The sequence below is a fragment of the Heliangelus exortis genome, chromosome 15, assembly GCF_036169615.1.
Source record: "Heliangelus exortis chromosome 15, bHelExo1.hap1, whole genome shotgun sequence".
NCBI lineage: Eukaryota > Metazoa > Chordata > Aves > Apodiformes > Trochilidae > Heliangelus > Heliangelus exortis.
In genome coordinates this window covers 2,540,715-2,562,425 of record NC_092436.1, presented here as the reverse complement: position 1 = coordinate 2,562,425, position 21,711 = coordinate 2,540,715, and the positions used below count along the sequence as shown (strand labels likewise).

At 38.9% G+C, this 21,711-nt stretch overlaps 1 protein-coding gene across 2 annotated transcripts; it reads right to left on the bottom strand.

Moving 5' to 3' along the window:
* Window positions 1-1,461: 1,461 nt before the first annotated feature.
* DDX46 (DEAD-box helicase 46) lies at window positions 1,462-21,602 on the bottom strand. 2 transcript variants are annotated; one of them, XM_071758994.1, is made up of 24 exons: window positions 21,488-21,602; window positions 18,909-19,094; window positions 18,455-18,595; window positions 18,096-18,207; window positions 17,155-17,320; window positions 16,720-16,868; window positions 16,297-16,410; window positions 15,615-15,780; window positions 15,138-15,258; window positions 14,649-14,824; window positions 14,097-14,218; window positions 13,372-13,450; window positions 11,474-11,556; window positions 10,543-10,707; window positions 10,030-10,192; window positions 8,808-9,001; window positions 8,131-8,268; window positions 7,437-7,586; window positions 6,574-6,771; window positions 5,774-5,992; window positions 4,835-4,979; window positions 4,098-4,171; window positions 3,300-3,378; window positions 1,462-2,490 (listed from the first exon to the last, which is right to left on the bottom strand). In XM_071758994.1, the coding sequence occupies exons 1-23, from the start codon at window positions 21,502-21,504 to the stop codon at window positions 3,331-3,333; spliced, it is 3,126 nt and encodes a 1,041-aa protein (XP_071615095.1). In that variant the 5' UTR covers window positions 21,505-21,602; the 3' UTR covers window positions 1,462-2,490; window positions 3,300-3,330. The 2 variants fall into 2 exon arrangements, with proteins under 2 accessions (XP_071615095.1, XP_071615096.1); XM_071758995.1 differs by having other exon boundaries at window positions 1,462-1,744.
* Between the last annotated feature and the right edge of the window lie 109 nt (window positions 21,603-21,711).

Here is a 21,711-nt window from a genome sequence, read left to right as displayed (position 1 = left end):
TGCCATTGACAGCATGTGTGCATGGCAGATTAAAAATTATTCTGGCAAGTTAAGTTAGGCAGGCCCCATTCTCCCAGGCAGACATACCTGTCTCTTCTGTCTCTAGTTTTGCTGAACCATTTCTTACAAATGTACAAGTCTGAAGGACTGAAATACCCAAGTGTGCTCCTCAAGACTCTGGCATTCTTTCACTTATTATTTTAGGAAGATCCCAAATCCTGACTTTGGTGTTTGCTTTATAATCAGTCATTAACATGGCAGAATTTTACCAAAGCTTCGCTTACAAATCTGAATTTTATATTTTTTTGTCTTCCACTTGGAAATCTTGAATGAGAAAAGCTCCCACAGATGGCACTTAGAGCCTCAGATTCTTTTATTCAGTTAGCAGCCAAATGCACTCTAAATAGACTTCACTACTTTAATTGTACAAATAAAATACCAAGCGACAGGGAACAGCTGTAAAACCTGCTGGGCTGTGAGCTACACATTACATTTTGGTTACAACCTTTTAAGTATAAAGACTAACATCTAAATTAGGCCTTAAGCTGCCTATTAATGAAACAAAGAGGAGCAACAATGTGCAATTTAGTTAGGGTTGTACAAAATTGTTAACTGTGATTTATTTTTTTCTCCCCCACTGAAAGCACTCTATTTAGTGCTCTGTGGCACAAGCCTCCCTCTCTCTGCCATTTCTTTCACATTCACAGACTTACACCTACACAGCAGTTCTCTCCTACTTCACTGACACCTACAAGTCCCAGGGTCCTGCTCCCCAAGAACAGCAACACCTCTGGAGTTACCCCCCCTTACCACTGCCCCTGCATGCTGACAACACTGCATTACTGCAACGTGCAAGAAAAACTCCTTCAGTTACCACTTATCCACCCCAAAAAAACACTTCTGACTCAAGGAATAAAAGCATAGAAAAGTGGCAGCATTATCACCTTGGGCAGACAACAGAACGATCTCTGCTTATGTGTATTAAAAAATAAAAAAAACAACAAAGAATCCCTGAGCTCTTCCAACAACTGGCAAAAGGAATCAGTGCAGGGCAGATTCCTTGGAAAGCAGCCAAACTGTGATGTTAAAAAGAACTTGTCTGTATCAATGGACACACCTGGAAAGAACTGAAGATATTTTTCATTATTTAATTGTGTCATCTCCCAACTTTTACTCTCATCTTGTTTCCACTGTTTTTCTATGTGTATTTGTTAATTTAAGAGTTTCTCCTCTGGCTTATACACATCTTGTTCTTGTTTTCATGTCTTGACTCCTTCACTGTGACTTTCATAACTGAGTCTGAGCTGCATCTCGTTGCATTTCTAGCAGGAAAACACAAGTTACTGTAGGCATCACCTTAATCCAAAAAGCACGAGGTTAACTCTCATAGGAAAAAAATGCATGAGTCTTGCAAGTGCAGAAAACAGATGAGCTATTCAGAAAGACAGTTTCTGAAAAATATACATTGAAATTATTTTTATTTTTGCTGGAATTAAAAAAACATAGGAATATTGACATTGCATTTAAAAACCCCAGGAGTTAAAGATTATACATTGTTGCATCTCTGAAATCCAACAGTGCAAAGCTGGAAATCACAAAAATGTCTCCATCATGCCTTTTTTAAGGAGATACCAATATATATATGAACATTTTGAAACAAGGTTTAAAAGAAGCATCAGACTCTCCAAACTTGAAAGTGCTCTTCATTACATACATCAAAATCTGTCACTCTTCTGGGGGGACACTGTCAAAAAGTCAGACAATTCAACAAAGGAGTTGTATGAAACACATAAAAAACTCAGTTGTTAACAGAAAGAAACCTGACGTACTTAAAGGGGACCACAGAGCCTTAGTTTGAGATTTCTGTTTGCAATTTTGAGAAGTGTTGTGTGTGCTTCTTTGCTCTACTCAATGCATTAATATTGGCAAGTATTGAGTGTTCTTATCCTAAATGAGTACTGTTGGCATAAGCATTCCTTTCCTTTCCTGTACTGCAAATAAGGTACATTGCCATTAGAGTAACACAGATGAATGTAAACAGAAGTTAAGTCATTTAAATTACCTGAAGCTGGGAAATAGATGTAAAATTATACAGCTGTGATGCAGGTTGCATGATTTGTCTTCACCAGGGTTAAAGCAGTATATACAGAGCTGTTTTAAAATGACACATTTCTTCTCAATGTGTCAGTAAGAAAAGGTTTCTACAAAAGTCCTTTTGGAAGTCATCATCTTGAACATTTTGGAGCTGCTAGAATAAGAGGATTCAACTTGCTACCACTTAGGCTCCAGATAAGTGAACAGGGAAGTTAAATGCTTAAGAGTAGTAAGAGTCCATGGTTAGTACTGATGGTTATGGGGATGAGACCTCAAAAAGAAAGGTCTTCCCTGTTCCTGTAGCTTAATGACTCCAATAGCTGTGGAACTCACTCTTAAATATCATTATTCCTTTTTACTTAAAGCCATGTCCTAACAGTATTAAAGACAACAACCCTGGGGGAAAAAAAGAAATCACACTGAGTGTGTATATAAGAACACTATAAAAAAGTGACAAAGTAGTATTTCATTACAAAAGGTTTCTTTTTTTTTCTTTTTCTTTTTTTTTTGAGAATTTATTTTTAAACTAAACAGGCTTTCATTCTTATGCCAGAGAATGAGGAAAAAAAAAAACCAAATCCTAATATTCTGATGTTTAGAAAAAAACCAGGAAAACTATTTTCTTATTACAAAACATTTCATTTTACAAAAAACCCCAAAGTTATTACCTGGATGATAAAGACACAGTGGGGTGTGAAGAGGATAAAATCTCTACTGTAATCACAAGACTCTCTGACCTTAGGGGGACATTTGTACAGGGACTCAATGCGTGTGGAACCAGCCAGAGAGGTGCTCTGGATCAGGAGAAAATTCTGCTTTTATTTTGGTGTTTGTTTTTCCAGTATAAACTGCTCTGTAGTGAACCACCCCCACAATAAGAAGCGGTTACATTCTATCGATTTCCGACACAAATCCCAACACTGTTTCATTTATTTGACTGTATAGTCTGTGAGGAAAATTAAAATTTGTTTTATTTTATATTCTTTACGATGAAAAGTATATAAACAGTTCTTCTAAATTAACTCATGCTTTGCAAAAAACGGTCTGCTTTAAGACTGATAACTTTAGTGGAGAGAATTAAGATGTTTCAGCAAGTATCAAGTTTCTGTTAAAAAATGTCCGCAAGACAAAATAAAAAAAAATTCTTAATTTACAACAAGCAGTGTAAACAGCAAAAACAACAGAAGCCACAAAGTTTCACGCACCAGCCACTGGCAGACAGGAAATTCCAAATACTCATAGAACTTTGTATCTTCCTTTGTTGGTTGGTTGGTATGAATTTTGCTGCAAATAAGGAGAGAACAATCACAGTTAAAAGTGCAAACTGATAAATGAATTGCAGTAAAACCCCAAATCCACATTGCATGTGAATTAACTGTTTCCTAGCAACCATCTTCCTTCAGAAAACATTTTTCTGGGGAGGTCAACAAGTTGGGAAAACTGTCAGTAATGCTGGTATCAACAAAATCAGCAGGACACCTGGAACTGGCTGCTGATTTGAAAGGCTACTTAAGAAAAAAAAAAACAAAACCACTGTCAGATCTACTGGGGAGTGTTCTAGAGAGAGACAGATTTCTACAACCAGAGAACTCAAAATATAATTTCTCAAGAGAGTATCTTACTTGAAAAGAGAGTATGTTGAATACATGGGTATGCTGTAAGAATATGTCAAAAAAAAACCCCCAAAACTCTCAACACATATAATAATAATTCTCCTTTCCCCTGCTTGATGGTGCTGAAATAAGGGGATTTATTTGTAACTAACTCTTTAAGGGGTCACCAGCCAACAAGCTCTGTTAATGTGCTATCTCCATCTGCTGGCTGGATGGCAGCCGTGGGTCTGGCTGACTAAAAACTCAGATATTTTCTATGAAACAGTGTTTCTGAGATCTACAGGCTCCAGCCCCTGATATTAATAAAAATGTATGCTGAACTGTCAACACTGTAGATCTCAAGCTCATCAGTAAGACACTTTCCCTCTGTATTCTGGATATTTCACTCACCAATCTGATGAGCTCCTCTTTTATAAGCCGTGTGATTTCTGCCTTTGCTTTCTGTACTGCCAGTTCATTGGCACCTGAAAATAAAAAAAAAAAATTACCACCTTAAACACCTTCTGTGTGTGAAACCTACAGAATAATCATTGCTGGCTGTTTTCAGAAACATTGCAAAACTTGCTGAACATCCTCCATTATTTGCTGAAGAACACTAGTATTGTATAGACTGCCTCAGCAAGACCACATTCTGTTTTTATACTTAAACCAGTCCTAAATTACATAGTTCAGAAATACCTAGGATTAGAGGTTTCTTTGAAAAAACCCACAACACTTCAACTCAACCATCATGAGATTTGCAAAGTGTTTTTTTCAGTTGTTGATGTACTATCTTATACTTTTTACAGCCAAACCCCACACAGTTCCATTTTGTTCTTTATTTCTGGCACACTGGCACTGGCACAGACATTTTTGTACTATTCCTGATTGTTCTTTTCTCTTTCCCTCCCCTCCAAACTGATCCCATCCATGTTTGCTATTGTTGTGCTGCACATCAGTCTTCTCAGGAGAAGCATCTCTGGGAACCCCATGGATCATTTGACAAAACAAGTGTTTCTTTCGTAATTACACTAATTTGAGAAGTATCTAAAGTGAGCTTCCAGACACTGTCACTATAGAGATTCCATGTCTAGTTAAAAAAGCAGGGTTATATCTTACATTAAAACATTTATAAAAAGAATACATACTTTCTATAGCCAAATAAATCTTTCGTTCTCCTTCCTTGGGTTCTTTGCCTGGAGGGAAATAAGTTCCTCTGATTGTAATAGCAGCTTCAGAATATTCACTGATTCTCTGTAGAGCTTCTTTGGAGGTAACTTTCCATCTGGCAGTCTGCAAGAGAAAGGATATGGGAGGATCAAGAAGGAGAAAGGCATCAGACAAAATGGCAATCCAAAGGTTAGCTGACATTTTAGACAAGCAAGAACACCACTCCACTGTGAGGATCAGACACAGCATTCTAATTTCAAAATGCAGACTGAAGAACTGTTACTTGTGCAGCCATCACGAGCAGGCAATGCTTTGCATCTAGCAAACATTTAATTAATGGGTCAGAAGGATCCTTGGCAGAAGTGTAAAATCTAGAATATGGCCTATGAATGAGGAACCTGCTAGGATAAGGATTTCTAAGAGGGAAGGGTAACAAACTATTAATAAAATAACTTCATCAAAATAAATCAAACTTGGGCAGAACCCAAAGATGAATACAAGGAACTTGTGTTTGGTAGAATATAAAGCCTCCAAATAACTGCTGAGGCAGAAAACAGTGGCAAAAATACACAAGTCATAAAAAAAGCATGGAGTCATATCAGTTCTAGTAGTGTGACCTTTGAAATAAAATGCCTGACAGCATCAAAAGATTTGGAGATGAGAGAAGCCAGTGGCAAAGGGTGAAAAGATATCTGTATGATAAGGAATGCTTGTTTCTCTGATATTCCCTGGAACATGTCCAAAGCATTGTGTATCTATAAGCTAAGAGGTAATCACAGAAAATGTAGTAATTCAATTAGGTATGATAAGAAGAAGAAACAAAATATTTTATTGGTATAATCATAGCCTAAGCTATGATGATAGCCTCAGATAAACAATGGCTATTTACACTTGATTATAGCCAAATGGTTACTTGCCTGTGGAAAATCATTGATCTCCAATTCTTCTTCATATCTCTTAAAGGATTCATTTTGTCCTCCATCCTGTTTCTCTTCCTCCTGCTTCTCTATGGGTACATAATTGAGCTTAGCATTGATTTTTTCAGCCAGCTGCTCTGCAATGGTCTTGGCAGATACAGTAGGAGCTTGAATTGTGCCTCCTCTCAGGATAGCATTTGTAGCCTGCTGCATCACATCCTGTAAAAAAACAGGTCCACGTTGAGAACAACAGAGCCAAAAGAAGTCCTATAAACCAACAAAGGTTTCATTAAAGCTTTCTATGTAATTTAACTGCCCACATAACAAATACATCCTCTGAACTCCTCTGCCTCTTCCTTCCTTCCTTCCTCTCATTAACTCCCCTCACACCTGCATAGTAAAGATCTTAGTGGTCTTTTGCATCTCCAGCTCATAATATCTTTTTGCATTCCAGACCACATTAACCTGAATCTAAATGGGTTCTGTATTAGATGCTTCAGCAGAGAAAGATTTTCTGCAACTTTGCTAAACCTGACAAAACCTAATTGTGCAATTTTATCAGTAATTAATTCTTAGCCAGGACAGACAAAGCATTACCAGTTCTATCTTATTATCATATTAGCTCAGTCACAAATCCTACAACTTATGACTTAGTCCAGCACTAAAGAGCTAAAGTGCAGCACATGATTAGTGTTTGGAAACACTAAATAAAATGGCAACCACAGAACAAAGAATTGAACAATCTGTATTAAAAAAAAATAAAGAAAATAAGAAACAAATTGCTCTGAAAAGAGCCTGACCTTAAAGTGGAAGGGGACAAATACTTGTGCTTCTGCTCCAAGATTCTTCTGGGCATTGATTCTCAAAGCCAATCTTTTAGCAATTTCCAATTTTTCTGCATTCCCAGCTGATGGTGTTGGAGCATTTGAGGTTCCTGGTGTTCCCATGTCTTTTACTCTTTTCTTGGAATTGAACATGCTTTCAATTTGTTCATCGATCTAAAGAAATAAACAATTACTACATCACTGCATTTCCTGTCACACAATCTTATCAACCTAAAGAAAGAAAATACTGAGGTGCATTTAATTTACATGCTTTTGAAGGAATAAATCTTGCATAAATGGTAGAAGCCTGCCTAGAACTGCAACTCAAGAAATAGAACACATGATCTAATAATCAGGAAAAGGTCTGAACACAGTGTTTACTTTCAAGGCAAAGAAAAGGAGTCTAACAAACCTTAAGAAAGAAATCTAATAAGGATTTAGAAATAGAAGAGGCTACTATGAACTTCTTTAAAACACTTCCAGTAAAAAAATGTTTGTAATTGAGATTACAAATGCAAGATTAATATTACAAAGAAAATAATTTCTGGGACATTTACACAAGTGCATATATTAAGTATAAAATACCAGTAAGTCACAAAGACACTTTCAAGTTCATCATGTCCTTCAGACCTACAGGTCTTCTTTACCCTCATAGATATGTGTCTTTTATACTGAAGAACACATACAGATCTACTCATGGCATGTAGCCAATTAAGTCACTACTGTGAGACACAGAATAATAAAAATCCAGGCATCCTGAGATGTGTTATATTTGACCTAGATGTAGAAATATATTGGACATCCTTAGATCAACTGAAATCTTATTTTCAGGTGCTTACATCAACAGCTGTATCTTCATCATCTGAATCTTGCAAGCCAAGAGCTGCTTTTTGTAGTTTCTTTCTTTCATTAGCCAAAGCCTGTTCTGTTTCATCAAATTTAAAACCTTTGCCAGAGAATCCACTGCTTTTTTTAATCAGTTTTCCTTCCTGTAACAAAAGAAAATTTATTCCCATATTAGAAGTTTAAAATTCCGATTCTGATAGTCATAAAATTACTATGAAATTATACAAATAATTTTGAAGCCTTTTATTTTAAAAAGCAAATCCTAGTGCATTTAGAAAACTCCTCAGATTTAAAAAAAAGTATTTTACAGTGAAGTAGCATAAAAAAGCTACGTTAATTCAGCAGAGCAAAACAAAACACCCCTGGGATTTTCTTTAAGTGTGCATTTTAGATGCTTTTCAAATGCAGTAAAAAAGGAAACCTCCATTTTTTCATCTGAAAACTCCTAAGTCACTCTTCTCAGCATGAGCAGGAGCTCTAGAAATAATAACACAAATTCTGTGAAGGAATTTCAGTATCTTTCGTGTGGGTTCTGTAAATGACATTCAAGATCCCAATCCTGAAAACACTTGCACACTTACCTAAGCATACATATGTGTTCAGTGACATCAGAGAGACTGCACAACTGGGCCCACGTGCACACACATTAAACCCAGATCAAAGCCCACTAAAGAAAGAATTACTTACAGCCTTCTGTTGGTCTTTGAAGTTAGCCCAGAGCTTCTCCAAGTCAGCAGGAATAGGATTCCCAGACAATTCCAAAGCCTTAATGATATCACCAGCATAGCGTGCCTGATCCTCAGTAATGAATGTATATGCATAGCCCTGGTCAAAATTAAGGGAAAAGATAATGAATAAAAATGTCTAAAGATGCTTTATCTTGCACAGATGCTGTTGTTCTGGTCAACAAAAGTAACCATGATATTCAAGCATGAACTTTTCTTAGTGGGACTGCAGAGTGAATAATCTGATTTCCCAGGAAGCTGGCACAGAGGTAAATCAACAGCAGATGGCAGAAACAAAAGTCTTTCAATCTTGTCACAGTTCAAGGTTTGGAAAATTAAATCTTGTAAATTTAGCAAGGGCACATTTTCAACAGTTAAAAATACTCAAACTTTCAGCCACAAATTGGATTAAAAAACCCCACATTCACATGTCAGAAGAACATGGACAGTCCAACTGCCAGAGTGATAAAATTCAGAATGTATTTGACATGCAATCACACAGAAACCTTAGAGCTCTAAAGGAAAAACCTCTTTCCAATTATGTCAAATACTAGCTATCCCCTTGGGAACACCTTGATCAAGCAATAAATAAGGAAAAAGTAGTAAGGAATAACCAGAACAGGAACTGATTCCACGTACTTTATTGCCAGCTCGTCCAGTTCGACCTGCTCGGTGCACATAATCCTCATAATGGTTGGGACAGCTGTAATTGACCACCAGCATCAATTGTTTTACATCCAAGCCCCTTGCTGCTACAGATGTTGCCACCAGAAGTTTGCAAATTCCATTCTTGAAATCATTAATTATGCTGTCCCTGTCATACTGGTCAATACCTGCAGGAAAAAAAAAAAATCAGTTCATCACAAAGCTCTGCTCTGGCTAAAAGAATCTGTATACAGGTCATCACCCTCCAACTTCAAACAACTGAAAGTCCAAGTAAATAAAATTTAAATACATTCTCACTTTCACAGGCCAAAACACCAGCCAGAATAATAAAATCTGTTAGTCTTTTATCCAAAATAACACCCAAATAACTGTTTTTCCACTACAAACCGAGGACTTACCATACCAAGACCCTCAGAATTTTATTTAATATGATTTTCTATTAAACTTCTTCTATTCACTTAAGACCTCATCTGGAGGCTTTGCCTGTTCTCTACAATAAATATCTCAGAAGAATGAGAATATTTTTATGTCTTCCGTTGTTGCACTAAATGAACAGTGGTTTTGTAGTTACTGGTTACTGTGTTTTTAAGAGCATTATATATAGAAAGCTTTAAGAGAGCCTGGGATGGACAATATTCTAAAGAGATTTCCTCCTCTCACTGTTAAACTACTTCTGTTATATTACTATTTGATGGCAGAAAAGTGAAACAACAGCTGCTATTACTGTGGAATCTCAAATAAAAATAGCTTATAATACTCAGGTTACTAACTACTTGCTGTTGTAGAGTAGTGAATGCCATTGGGAGAGTCTTATATGATTTTTTTTATGCAGAGAGAGTTTAAAAATACTGTGGGATGGACAATATTCTAATGGGATTTCCTCCCCTAGCTACTAACTAAACTACTTCCATTATATTGCCACTTGAGAGGTTTCCATTCTCAGCAACAATCCTGTTGCACAGAGACAAGATTTGGCACCTGATGACATCTCACAGGGAACAGTAAAGAATAATTATGGAAAACCATAATCTCTATTTCAAATTAAGACACAAATATTGTTGCCAATTAGAAAGCAAAACCTGCTTGGGAAGAAATAATTGGTACTATACAGGAACTAAGTTACTTTCTATAATACTGAATACCAGTATTCTATTTTGGAGTAGTTAGTATTAAATAACTTCAGATTGCAGATTACCTCCATGAAGAGACAAGCAAGGATAAGAGGCCCTCATTAAATCTTTCAACAACCCATCAGCGTGTTCTTGTTTATCTACAAATATGATAACTGATCCTTTCTCCTGATAGTGTCCCAGTAGTTCCAGTAATTTCAAAAACTTGTTCTCCTCTTCTATTACAATCTAAAAAAAAAAAGACATATGAAAGCCAAGCAGAAACAGTATAAATTGTATGTCAAGTCATTAAATGCATTCAGGGTGCATAAAAAAAATACCAGGAACAGGAGATGACTTTTTCAGGCTGTTTCCACAAAACTGCTCTTCAGCTTAAACAAAGCTTAAAAAAAACCCCAATGGTGATCACATTGCATTTGCAGATTAGAGTGTTAGTTTATCCTGAGTTCATGTTTAATAAGGTGGCTAAACTTGTATTTTTAGACATTCCATGGATATACTGGTTTATATTCAACACACTGCTGGAAATAATCTTTTGCAAGCAGAGAAGGTAAGCAAGGCAGCTGTGTGATACTCACAACGTGTTGCTCCACATCAGAACAGACCACACTTCTGCCTCCAACCTGCACCTCTATGGGTTTACTCAAGATTCTCCGAGCTAATGCCTCCATAGCTCTGGGAAAAGTGGCAGAGAACATGACAGTCTGACGGTCAGGCCTGACGTTGTCTACAATGCGCATAACCTGGTTCAAGAGAACATCCCCTGTTAATACCCGAGTGCTGTAACTCAGCCTCACACACAGACATTGCTGTCATCTTCAGACTGGTCCCTGCAGCACACAGACAACAAAAGGTTTCTTTACAGAGTTCCTCTTGAGACCTAAGTGCTGGCCTTAAGAGATGGAAAATTTGGCAGATTTGAAAGGAAGCTGAGTGCCGGTTTGCAACTTGACAACACCCCGGCAGAAATCCAGCAGCAGAAACCTTACAGCTCAAGAGAATAAATAAAGGCATTTTTCCTAGTTTTGGAGGACAATATAGCCTGATGAGAACAGAAAGAGCTCTGGATGTCCAAAGCTGCCAGCAAGTAATGTGTCACCAACATTTCCAACACTTTGTTCTTGTCTCCTTCAGGACATTGCCAGGAGATATCGAAGACTTCATAAGCAGCCTACAACTCCTAATATGACATCAAGAAACTACACAGGGCTACAACGTGGCCACAGGTATTTGAAACAAATGCACTAAAAGAATAAAGAAATATATAAGATATAGCTCTACTATAGATATAAAATACAGCTTTAAATATCTAAGCTATATAAGATTTTTTTTAAAACTAAGCATGTGAGGATAACGGGAAAATTAAAGACGGCTTAAACTGTTGTCCATCTGTAGCCCATCTTTTTCAACACTCATTGGCAGTGTAATAATAACAACAATGTAGCATTGCAAAATCCTTCAAGTGGAAAAAAAGCCTCTTGTGGCAGTGTCACTCATGTCATTAATTACCTGAGGCTCAAAACCCATGTCAAACATTCTGTCTGCTTCATCAAGTACAACATATGTGACTCTACGGAGATTTGTCACCCGACCTGTGAAAGGAGAGGAAAAAACACATGGGAAACAAAATCAAATGGAAATCTGGTTTCCCCTCAGGAATAATATATTTTCTAAAAATTTTATATAGTCTCACTATCTTCTAACAAAGACAGTAATTAATTTTTTTTTAAGAATTCACTGAACGTGAATTTTAAACTTTCTCATTTTAACCACATATACATTCTGGGAAATGAGTAAGTATGCACAAGGCCCTTTATTTTGTCAAACTCTTCTCTTGCATACCATCATAGGGCCAGAAGAACCTGTAAAATTCAGAAAACTGCCCTCGCCAAAACACATCATAAAACTAAGACTGAGATGAAGCAAGGAGCCACATCAGCCATTATCTGACAGCGCCACCTAGAAAAAAACATATTAGAGATTACAGCGCATGTGTGGAAGGCAAAGTCCAGTGCTAACTGTTGCAGCCTCAGAAAAACTCCTTTATACAAACAATCTGTAAAGCTTCCTTGGGGCTAGAAATGACTACTTGAGGATAATCATACTAATTCTAGTTAACTGCTAATAAAATGCATAAAACAGGGTAAGCAGTCTTGTCAAAACGGGTACGTAAAGATTAAAACCTACCCAGTAACACTACTGAATTTTAAGATAAAGATCCACCCCAAACTCTGGGAGAGCTGGAAACAAAATAAACAAGTGGTATATCTGTGAACATTTTGAAAATCTGACAGGATAATTAGCACCCTTCCCAAACAAACAGCTAAGGAATTCCCTCCTTTCAGGAGAAGGATTTAACTCAAGGATTTAAGAATCGTTTTCTCAACGATATAAACATGTGGAAATACTCAGTTCCAAACTGCTGTGGAGTGACTCTGTCAAAGGCTCTCAGAATGGAGCAGATTTTTCACATTTTCTACAGATATCACTCAGACTCATGCCTATGTAACTAAAGCTGCATTTGGTTCTTTCAGCTTCAGCAAATTGTAGCTGAATCCTCAAATTATTTCCTAGAGCTTTAGTGCTGCATTTTTTTACAATACAGAATCCATATTCAGGGAACAAAAGAAGTACTTCTTAAAATCTATGTATCTATTTAACATTTTAATACTTTCATCCCCAAATAATAACTTTGTAAAATTACTTGGGAACAGCATTAATGTACCTACCTTTGACGATTTAAGTCTTGGAAGCCCAGTTCTATATGTCTTGAAGGTACTTTTTCCACAGAAGTTAAATAATGTCAACAGTTTAGTAGAGGTTTTGATGTGGAATAATTTTAATAATAATACTTTATCTAATAAGCATGCAATGGTTACACTAGGACAAAACCTCTTAAAGCTGCAGTGGCTCAGTTTAATCAATCTGAATATTTGATGCAAGGTCAGTTCTTTTACTTTTGAGCAGTTAAGGGAGGGCTTCTATGGTTTTTTTTAAAACCAACAGATAAAGGCAGAGTCAGAGGCTCTCATGGAAAAGGGGGTAACTGCTGAGCTACACTAATAATAAAGGAGCAATGGGCAGACAAAATAAGCAACTGTTAAAACCTTTATCTATATTGCTTAAAGTTAAACAATTTGGACCAGCACAGCTTAAGTTTAGCAAGGACAAACATTCTCAGAAACTCTTCAAGAATGGAGTATTTCCTGTCCTCCCAAAAAATGTCAAACCAATATATGATTAAGCCTATTATTAGTGCTATATATTCTCAATAGCTAAATAGTGCAGCCTGAAGAGATATAAGAAAATTCTGTAAGACCATTTATCAAAATACATGATCTTTTGAATTTGTTAGAATTACACAACAAATAGAAAAAATTCTCCATAGGAAAAGGTTTTCTACTCACCATTGTTAGCTGCTAACATGTCAATCATACGCCCAGGTGTGCAAACAATAATTTCAGCACCTCTTTTGAGTTCAGCTATCTGATTTTAAAACACAGGAAACAAACTATTAAGAGTGGGGATTTACTTAGTTGTTTTTTAAAAAAAAAAAAACAAATACATATCATTTGCAAAAAAGAAAACAATATACTCTGTAATACAGCTGTTCTATCTGTGTGAATTGTTTATGTAAAGATTTTTACTGATTATGTAAAGATTTTAATTTAAAGAAATTTACCAAATTTCTTTTAACTCTTTGGGAAAGTTTGTTTTTCAAAGGAGTAACCTCTGCCTGCTGAAATAGTAATAATGGGGATATGACTTCTGTACAGCTAAGGGCCTATAAGAAATGTCAGGTTATGACAACTGATACTACATAAACTATTTTCCATCACAGATGGTCTCTCCTGCTGCTTCCATAACAGGGGAGGGAGGAACACATTGAAATTAATCTTTAAATTACTCTAACGTGCAACAAACCACAGCTAACATTTTCTGACTTGTGTTATCTTGAGGGGAACTCTAATAAAAATCTAGCTTACTGTTTTGAAACAACTTTCAGACTATCACATCCCACTATAAAATCATTGCCATCCTCAGTACATACATAAAAAGAAACAGCCTGAAAAATTAAGGGCCATACTTGAGAATTTTCAAGGAGTTCAGCATGTTTAAAGCTTTTATGTACCTGTTCACTGATTCCTGTTCCTCCATAAACACAGACAACTCGAAGCCCAAGTGTCTTTGAGAATTTCTTACATTCCTTGGTAATCTGCAAAGCCAGCTCACGAGTAGGTGTCATAATGACAGCTAAAAAGTAAAGCATTTTCATCACACATTGTTAATATGAGATGTTATTTACACAATAAAAAATAGCATTTTGTAGTGATGTTTAAAGCAATTAACTTCTGTGTATTTTTAAAAATGTGATTTCAGGAAAAAGAGGGTTAAGATCATATGAGGGTGGGGTGGAACTCTGGTCAAAGTTTAAAAATCAAAGGAGTAAGGTCTCCATTCCAGATATAGGGATTTGCAATTGCTCTTAAAATATTAAATAGCACGGTGATACCAAACAACATCAGACAGCACAGTTATCATTCACTAGATGAAAAAAACCCAAACCACTCATTAATGGACATCAGGAAGGAAGCATTCCTCCCTGTAACCAAAAGAAGAACTCAAGTGTATGCTTGAGTTTTTATTTCTTTAAATAATAATTAGGGAAGTAAAAGCTTTGTACCTATGGGTCCTTCTCCTTCTTCTAATGCTCTCTGATCCATAATGTGTCTGAACATGGGCAGCAGAAAGGCAATAGTTTTTCCACTTCCTGTTTTAGCAATGCCAATCAAGTCTCGTCCATTCATGATTGCTGGGATAGCCTGGGTTTGGATGGGAGTGGGCTTCTCATAGCCATGTCTTCAAGAGAGAGAAAAAAAAAAGTTTTAAGAACAAACTAAGGTTTGGCAAATCACAGCCACATTCATATTTACATACACATGTCAATGCCATTCCAAAAAATACAGCTTAAAAATCAGCAGTGCAAGCAGGACAGAAATGGCAGAAGGAACATTCATATCAACAGTGAGTGATAAACACTCTGATTATTAGGTATGTAACACCTACAAACATGGACACCCTGCATTAAGAAGCAAAGATTTTCCTCACAAACATGTGACAGAACACAAGGAGCAAGATCAAGCATGAAATAGCTCGCAGAGTGTTTGCTTACTTTTTGAGAGCAGTGAGAATTTTCATGGAAATACCACACTGTACCCAGGTTTTTATTGGCTTGGGGCAGCCTTTTCCCTTGACTGTAATTCCCTCCAACTCCAGCCTGTACACATTCACCTCTGAAACAGAATTTGCATTACAACAGTTAAACCTGACATTTCTGTTACCTTGATGAAAATATTCTTGATCTGTCCCTGAACATGAAATATGGATTTCACCCCACAACCAGAACAACAGCTTTTAGCTTGTTAAACATAGATACAGCAGACAGGTGGAATGGACTCAGGTACATTTTTCAGTTTCATATATTATATGAACTTAATAATAACAGCAACCTAATTGACTTGGTGTTCTCCTACACCAAATTGCTTCAAATGCTCTTTACACTCCAAAAGAATTTGCTCTTTCTTTGCACATGAAAACTGGTCATCATTTTTATTAGCACCCAAGATCTTCTGGTCGTATTTGTCCTTACCTTCTGGAGTCATTTTAGCCAGTTCTGGTACTTCAACATAGAAGTTTTTCCTGAAAGGTTCATATTCTATCTTTCCATGATCCACTGGTTCAAGCAGCTTTCTCTGCTTGGTCTGATAGCCAGTCAGGGCAGTCTGAAGATCAACTTCCTCCTCTTCTGAGGAATACTGTGTAGATTATAATTTGTCATAAATTAATATAAATGGTAATCTGAGAGGCTCTGGTTTTTCAATTATAGAGGAACTTTACTCAGAAACAACTTACTCCTTACCATATTAGATCAGATACTGAAAACCCACACTCAGTTTGAACAGAGTCCCAGTTCCATCTATTTCTGTCATGTTTCTCCCACACCTTAACTTTGAGTTTATATTTACCTACCTGTACCACCTCTCCCTACTAAAACAATCATTACTTACAGCCAGTGTAACAGAAAATGCTTATAAATTTGGTTTAGGGTGTTGTTTATCATAACACATGACTTGGTACAGCATTCCATAACCCTAGGCAGAATTAAATCCCTTTCTACTGTTCCCTAAACTGTAAAATCTACCTCTCATTTTTGCTAAAAGAAAATTTATACCCTAGAAGGTGGAAAAATCCCATGGCTGTGCTCATTCTCATGACTCCTAGAAGCAGCATATTGCATTTTCATAGTAAAAAACCCAAGATATTCATTTTACCTCCATTGCATCTTGGTCATTCTCCATAAGCTCCCCTTTCTTCTTCTCTGACTCTGCAGCTGCCTTTTTGGTTGTCACCACAGTTACTACCTTGGTAACAGTTGGTCCAGATTTCTAAAAAAACACAACAGTTAAGAAGAATTATTGTGCTACCATATAAACAAAAAACCATAGTGTATAAAATATATAAAATATATATATGGTTCTTATTGTTTGTTTTTTTTTAAATTTCAGTGAAATTTTAAAAGAATAATACTTGATAGAACAGCTTGATGAAAGAATCAGGAAATTAAACAGGCATTAAGTGCATCAAAGTTACTTCATGCTCTTATTCACTTCTCTCCCTTGTTTCTTAAAACCCATTTTGCTATTAAAACACAAAGCTATTTTTAAGACAAACCCCATCTTAATAATTGACTTTACCTTTTCACTCCCACCACCTTTCACACTTTTTATATTGAATTTCTTGACCTCTTCTTTTACTTCTTCCATATAAGCATCCAAAGGATCTAACTCTTCATCTTCAACCTCATGGCCTTCTTTCTCTCCTTCTGCAGTTTCCTCTTCATCATCTTTTACAACCAAGAAAAATGAGAATAAAACACAAAAAAGAGAAAAGTGCTCATGTGTGTGAAATGATTACCCAAATAATTTCAGTCCAGTTTAATTACTGTATCGTTTTTCCTCATACAAATCCTTCCAGTTTTTTAATCTCAATTGTATCTTAAACCAGATTTATGCTTTGTAATTTTATAGTTCACATTCGGAAAAGTTATTAAATGCTTTAAAGTTCATGAAGTAAAAGTATCATTAGGAAAAAAGTATTTTAACTATTAACTATAATTTAAATTTAAATACCGTCATCATCTTCTAAACTCCATTTTTTCCCCTGTTTCATCTCTTCAATTTCTTTTTTCAGCTCCCCTATGTTTTCCATTGCCTTCTTGCGTTGCTCTTCTCTCCATTTCTCCACTCTTTCTTTTCGTTTTCTCATTTCTTCTTCTAGTTTGTTCTGATCAAAATTCTGATTTAAAAAAAAAAACCAAACAGCAGTGAAAATTAATGGACTTTAGTCCATGCTTCTTCAAACTCTGTAAGTGTTGTGTGAGCATGCTGCAGAAAACTGGACATCCACAAACTTACCACAACAGAAGTAAATGAAAAATACTACCATCAACTGTAACATTTTCAAGTAGGAAATGCAGTTAACTATTTTATTTTTAAAGACTGTAGCTAGTATATAATTTATAAGCTAGTTTATAATTTATAAGATAATACCAACATAATTTTAACTTTATTTACTAGGAAAAAATGTCATAACTCATACCAGTGAGTTCCAACTCATTTTAGCCTTGATCTGTAGGTGACTGAAGAATTATCATGCTACCCTCAACTTCCAAAAATCCTTCTAGTACAAAAGCCAGTGACTGTATTATGCCCTCACAGACAGTGCAGCCAGTATTAACAAAACAACAACATGCTGGTTTAGAAGAGTTAGCTAAAACTGAGAGTTTGGGAGTTCTTCAGCTATGCTTCCCTCTCCCTTTGTTCTTTGATTCCTGCCTGGGTCAAAAAAAAGTTTCAGCTCCTCTACTGAAAACCTAATACATGAAAAATGAGAGATCCTCCACACTTGTCTGTGGTTTGTGCTCTAAGCAGTTTGAGATCTTGACTTGAGGAGTGGGGATTTTATCCAGCTCCAAGAACAGGTTTTATATTGTAAATGCAGTAATCTATGGCTACCTCAAATCCTGGTTTAAATTCTATGTTTTAAATTTAGAAGCATTAAAAGCTTCTACCTCAGAGGCCACAGTATTCGTGGTAGCATCTTTATCCTTCTCTTCTTCCTTGTCATCTTTTTTCTTCTCTTTGGAAACTTCCATGCCATCTGTCTTTTCTTTAGATCTTGATCTGAAAGGCAAGATCAAAGATTTCTTACAAACACTACAGCTCCACTCAGATCTTTTTCTTTTACAGAAACACTCTCACAACAAACATTCAGCAAGGGGATAAAGATCCTACCAGCACATTCACATGACGTTCCCCTTGTTCTACAAACCAAAGCTTTGCATTGTTTTGCCTGATGGTTCCCTCCGTGCTACCAACAGTTTTACAATATTTTGTCACTATGTAGACTGCAATTAGAGAACACAAATACCTGTTTTCTGTTTTCCTGTTCTTGCTTGGGCTGGAGGATCTAGAACGTCTACCTCTACTTCTGCTTCTGGACCGTCTCCTCTCTCGGCTCCGGGATCGTCTTCTCTCTCGGCTCCGCTCTCTTTCTCTACTTCTTGAGCGCCTGCCACAGAACAAAATTTTATTTATTTAGACCACAATCACAGTGTAATTTTAGCCCGCCAACAAGGAATGGGTTGCAAAAGGAATCCAACAATCATCAAGACCAGTAAGAGCTTATAATCTCCAGCACCAGCAGCTAGAGACCACTTAATGCGCAAAACCACCACACACAGTAAAATCTACCGCGAGCAACATCGGGTGGTGGGGGTTGGACTCAAGGATCTCTTGAGGTCCCTCCCAACCCTAACACCCTGTGAGCAGCAAAGCCACTGATTGCAGCAGGAGAACACCAACACCCAAGCAGAAACTCCTACCTCTGGCGCTTTCTGTCGCGGGACCGAGACCTCCTCTTGTCCCTGCTGCGTGACCTCTCCCGCCGGCGGTCTCGGTCTCTGCTCCTGGAGCGTCTGTCCTCACGTTTCCCTCGTTTGTCCGAGGGGGAACGGCTCCGAGAGCGGCTGCCCGAGCGCCCGCGCGACGCCGAGCGCTTCCGGTAGTGCCTGCCCGGAAACACACGGGGAAACGTCAGCATGAGAACCCTCTGGAGCTGGAGGCTGTGGAGATGGGAATGTCTGAACAGCTGCAAGCATCTGCCAGGCTGCAGGATGTACAGGTACTCCTGAGGATGCTGAGCTCAGAGGGGTTACTCGGCCTCAAGCACGTCATGAGAAGAGCAGAACTGCAAGAACAATTTGCTTTTCAGAAATTTCCATTACCACAGGATCACAGAATGGCCTTGAACTCCAACCTCCCTGCTCTGGGCAGGGATGCCTCCCACTAGGCATCTCAAGGTCATCATCATCATCAAGGTCTCATCCAACCTGGCCTTCAACACCTCCAGGGATGGGGCAGCCACAGCTTCCCTGGACAACCTGTGCCAATGTCTCACCACCCTCCTACTGAAAAACTTCTTCCTCATATCTAGTCTATATACGTAGTAAAAGACTCTTGGAAGCTATCCCAAAATTAACTGAACACGTCTAAAAAGCAACAAAGACCTGTTTTACAAGATTTAATCTTTTGTCTAGGTAAATTATAGCTCTCCTGCATGGAAAATCTCTCAAACTGCAATTAAAGAAACACAAACCCCTGAGCATGTGTGACAACAGCAACGGTCGCTGCCTTTGCGATGCTGACATCAAAAGAAATTCTGTAACACCCCCAAAAACCCCAACAGAAACTTTACAAAGTTAGCAAGGCTGCAGTGGGATGCATGATGGAGATGGGAGTTCTTTTTTTTTCCCTTTATTAATGCCTTCTTCCCCCAGCCACTCAGTGGGAGAGAGTAGGGCTAGGAATTCCCCAGGAAACTGTTCAGCTGAGCATACAAATGACAGAGGTATCACAACTGTGACCATCCTCTCTTCCTCCAACTCCTGATTTTCAGTCACCACACCATGACAATTCCCTTGTTCACCTTCCTGTAGCTCTGGACTCACAGAGCCTTTTCCTGACAAGCCTAGTAGCCAGGTTTGGGAAGCAGGAAGAAGCAGAGAAGGCAGGACATCAAACCTCCCTCCTCCTTCCTTCCTTCCCTTCCGTCACTGCCACCCAGAGTTGGATTACAACAGCCTCAGCACTAAAAATAATGCAGTTCATTTTGGCAATATGGTGTATTTTAGTACCAAGTACATTTGGAATCTGTACAGTATCAGCATGACTGTGTGTAACTGGACACACAGAACCATTTCTTCCCCTTTAAATTTTTTCTAGGCATTAAAATAGGAAATTTAAACAAGTTTAAACCAACTTTTTACACGATTTTGAGACCAAATAAAAAAGAACTGTCATAATCAGTAGAAAAGATGAACTGTGACAAGCAAAGGACTCCCCTTAGCTTGAGTATTAGCAGCTTGTAATTCAGTTCCTGGGAGATTTTGCAGCCCGAGCCTTTAACGGTGTCCTGCTGGCAACACCTGCTGCCCGGGCTGCTTTGAAACTCATTTAGACAAATCTACAGGAGCACTCAGCTCTTCACTGAATCACTAATTTGAAACCAAGCCAGCTGTTAACATTTCAACTCGTCTGCCTCTCGCAGTGTAAATCCCAGTTACAGAGCTAGGAAGCCGCTCGGGTGCAGGGACAGCAGCACATGGGGACTGTAGTGTCACCGTTTTAGTGTTAAAGTCAGGTGGTTAGGTTAAACTGGGAGGTAAGAACCTGCCACAACAGCACTTGCAAATTAGGGCGTGGGTTTAAAGCCCGATAGGTGTGAGCAGCTCCGAACCGCCGGGCAGCACAGGCTTGACCCGAAAACACACAACGTACAGGATTACATTACTGCTGAGCTGGCTCCAACACCACATCAGGTGTTTATACAAGCTACGAGAGGACAAAAGTGAGGTGATCCTGCATAACATTAAAAAGAACAAGCAAAAAACATCTAATCCAGGAGAAAAAAATATTTAAAACCCACCCGGCTAATTCTGCTATTGCTGTTATCTTAAAAGCAGACCGCAAAGGCCGGGCAGGCTCAGAGTTGGCGCCTGTTGGCCCCAGCGCTTGGGATCCAACACCCCGCAAGGCAAAGCGGGATCTGTACCCCGGCACCCCCCGCACAGAGGCCGGAACGCGGCCAAGACCCACGCCGGTCCCTCAGCACGGCGGAGGACGGGCGGGGGGGGGGTTGGACGGCACCTCCCGGGGCACAGAGGAGCCTTCTCGCAGCTCCTTGGCCCTAAAGCCCGTCCCAGGGCCCCGCAGCCACCCGGCCCTTCCCGCAGAGCCGGCTCCTCGCCCCCGCGCCGGGCCTGGCCCCGGGGCCCGCCGTGCCGGCCCAACGCCGCCCTTTGTTCCCCGATACGCAGCCGCCCGCGCCGGGCCGCACCCCCAGAGGGAGCCGTGAGCCCCGGCGCAGTCCGGCCGGCCGTGTCGGTGACCCCGCTGCCCTCACCTCGACTCCCGGCCCATGGCGGCGGCAGCGCGGCCCCTACGTTAGACGGTGGCGGCGGCCATTCCGCGCCCTAGCGCCCGGGTCAACGAGAGGGGCGGCGGGAAGGGGCCGCCCCCAGCTTCCGGTCTGCCCTCCGCCGGCAGCGCCCCCTGGCGTCCCGAGGGCGCAGCGCAGCAAAAAAGGGGCAGAAACGGGGAGAGAATCCCAAAAAGGGGCAGGAACGG

What these genes read in the sequence shown, in the direction of transcription:
- DDX46 (XM_071758994.1), bottom strand. An exon ending in CGAATACTGTGGCCTCTGAG is followed by an intron (nt 17,321 to 18,095) that starts GTAGAAGCTTTT and finishes TTTTTAAATCAG; the next exon opens with AATTTTGATCAGAACAAACT. An exon ending in GGCTAAAATGACTCCAGAAG is followed by an intron (nt 15,259 to 15,614) that starts GTAAGGACAAAT and finishes ATTCTGTTTCAG; the next exon opens with AGGTGAATGTGTACAGGCTG.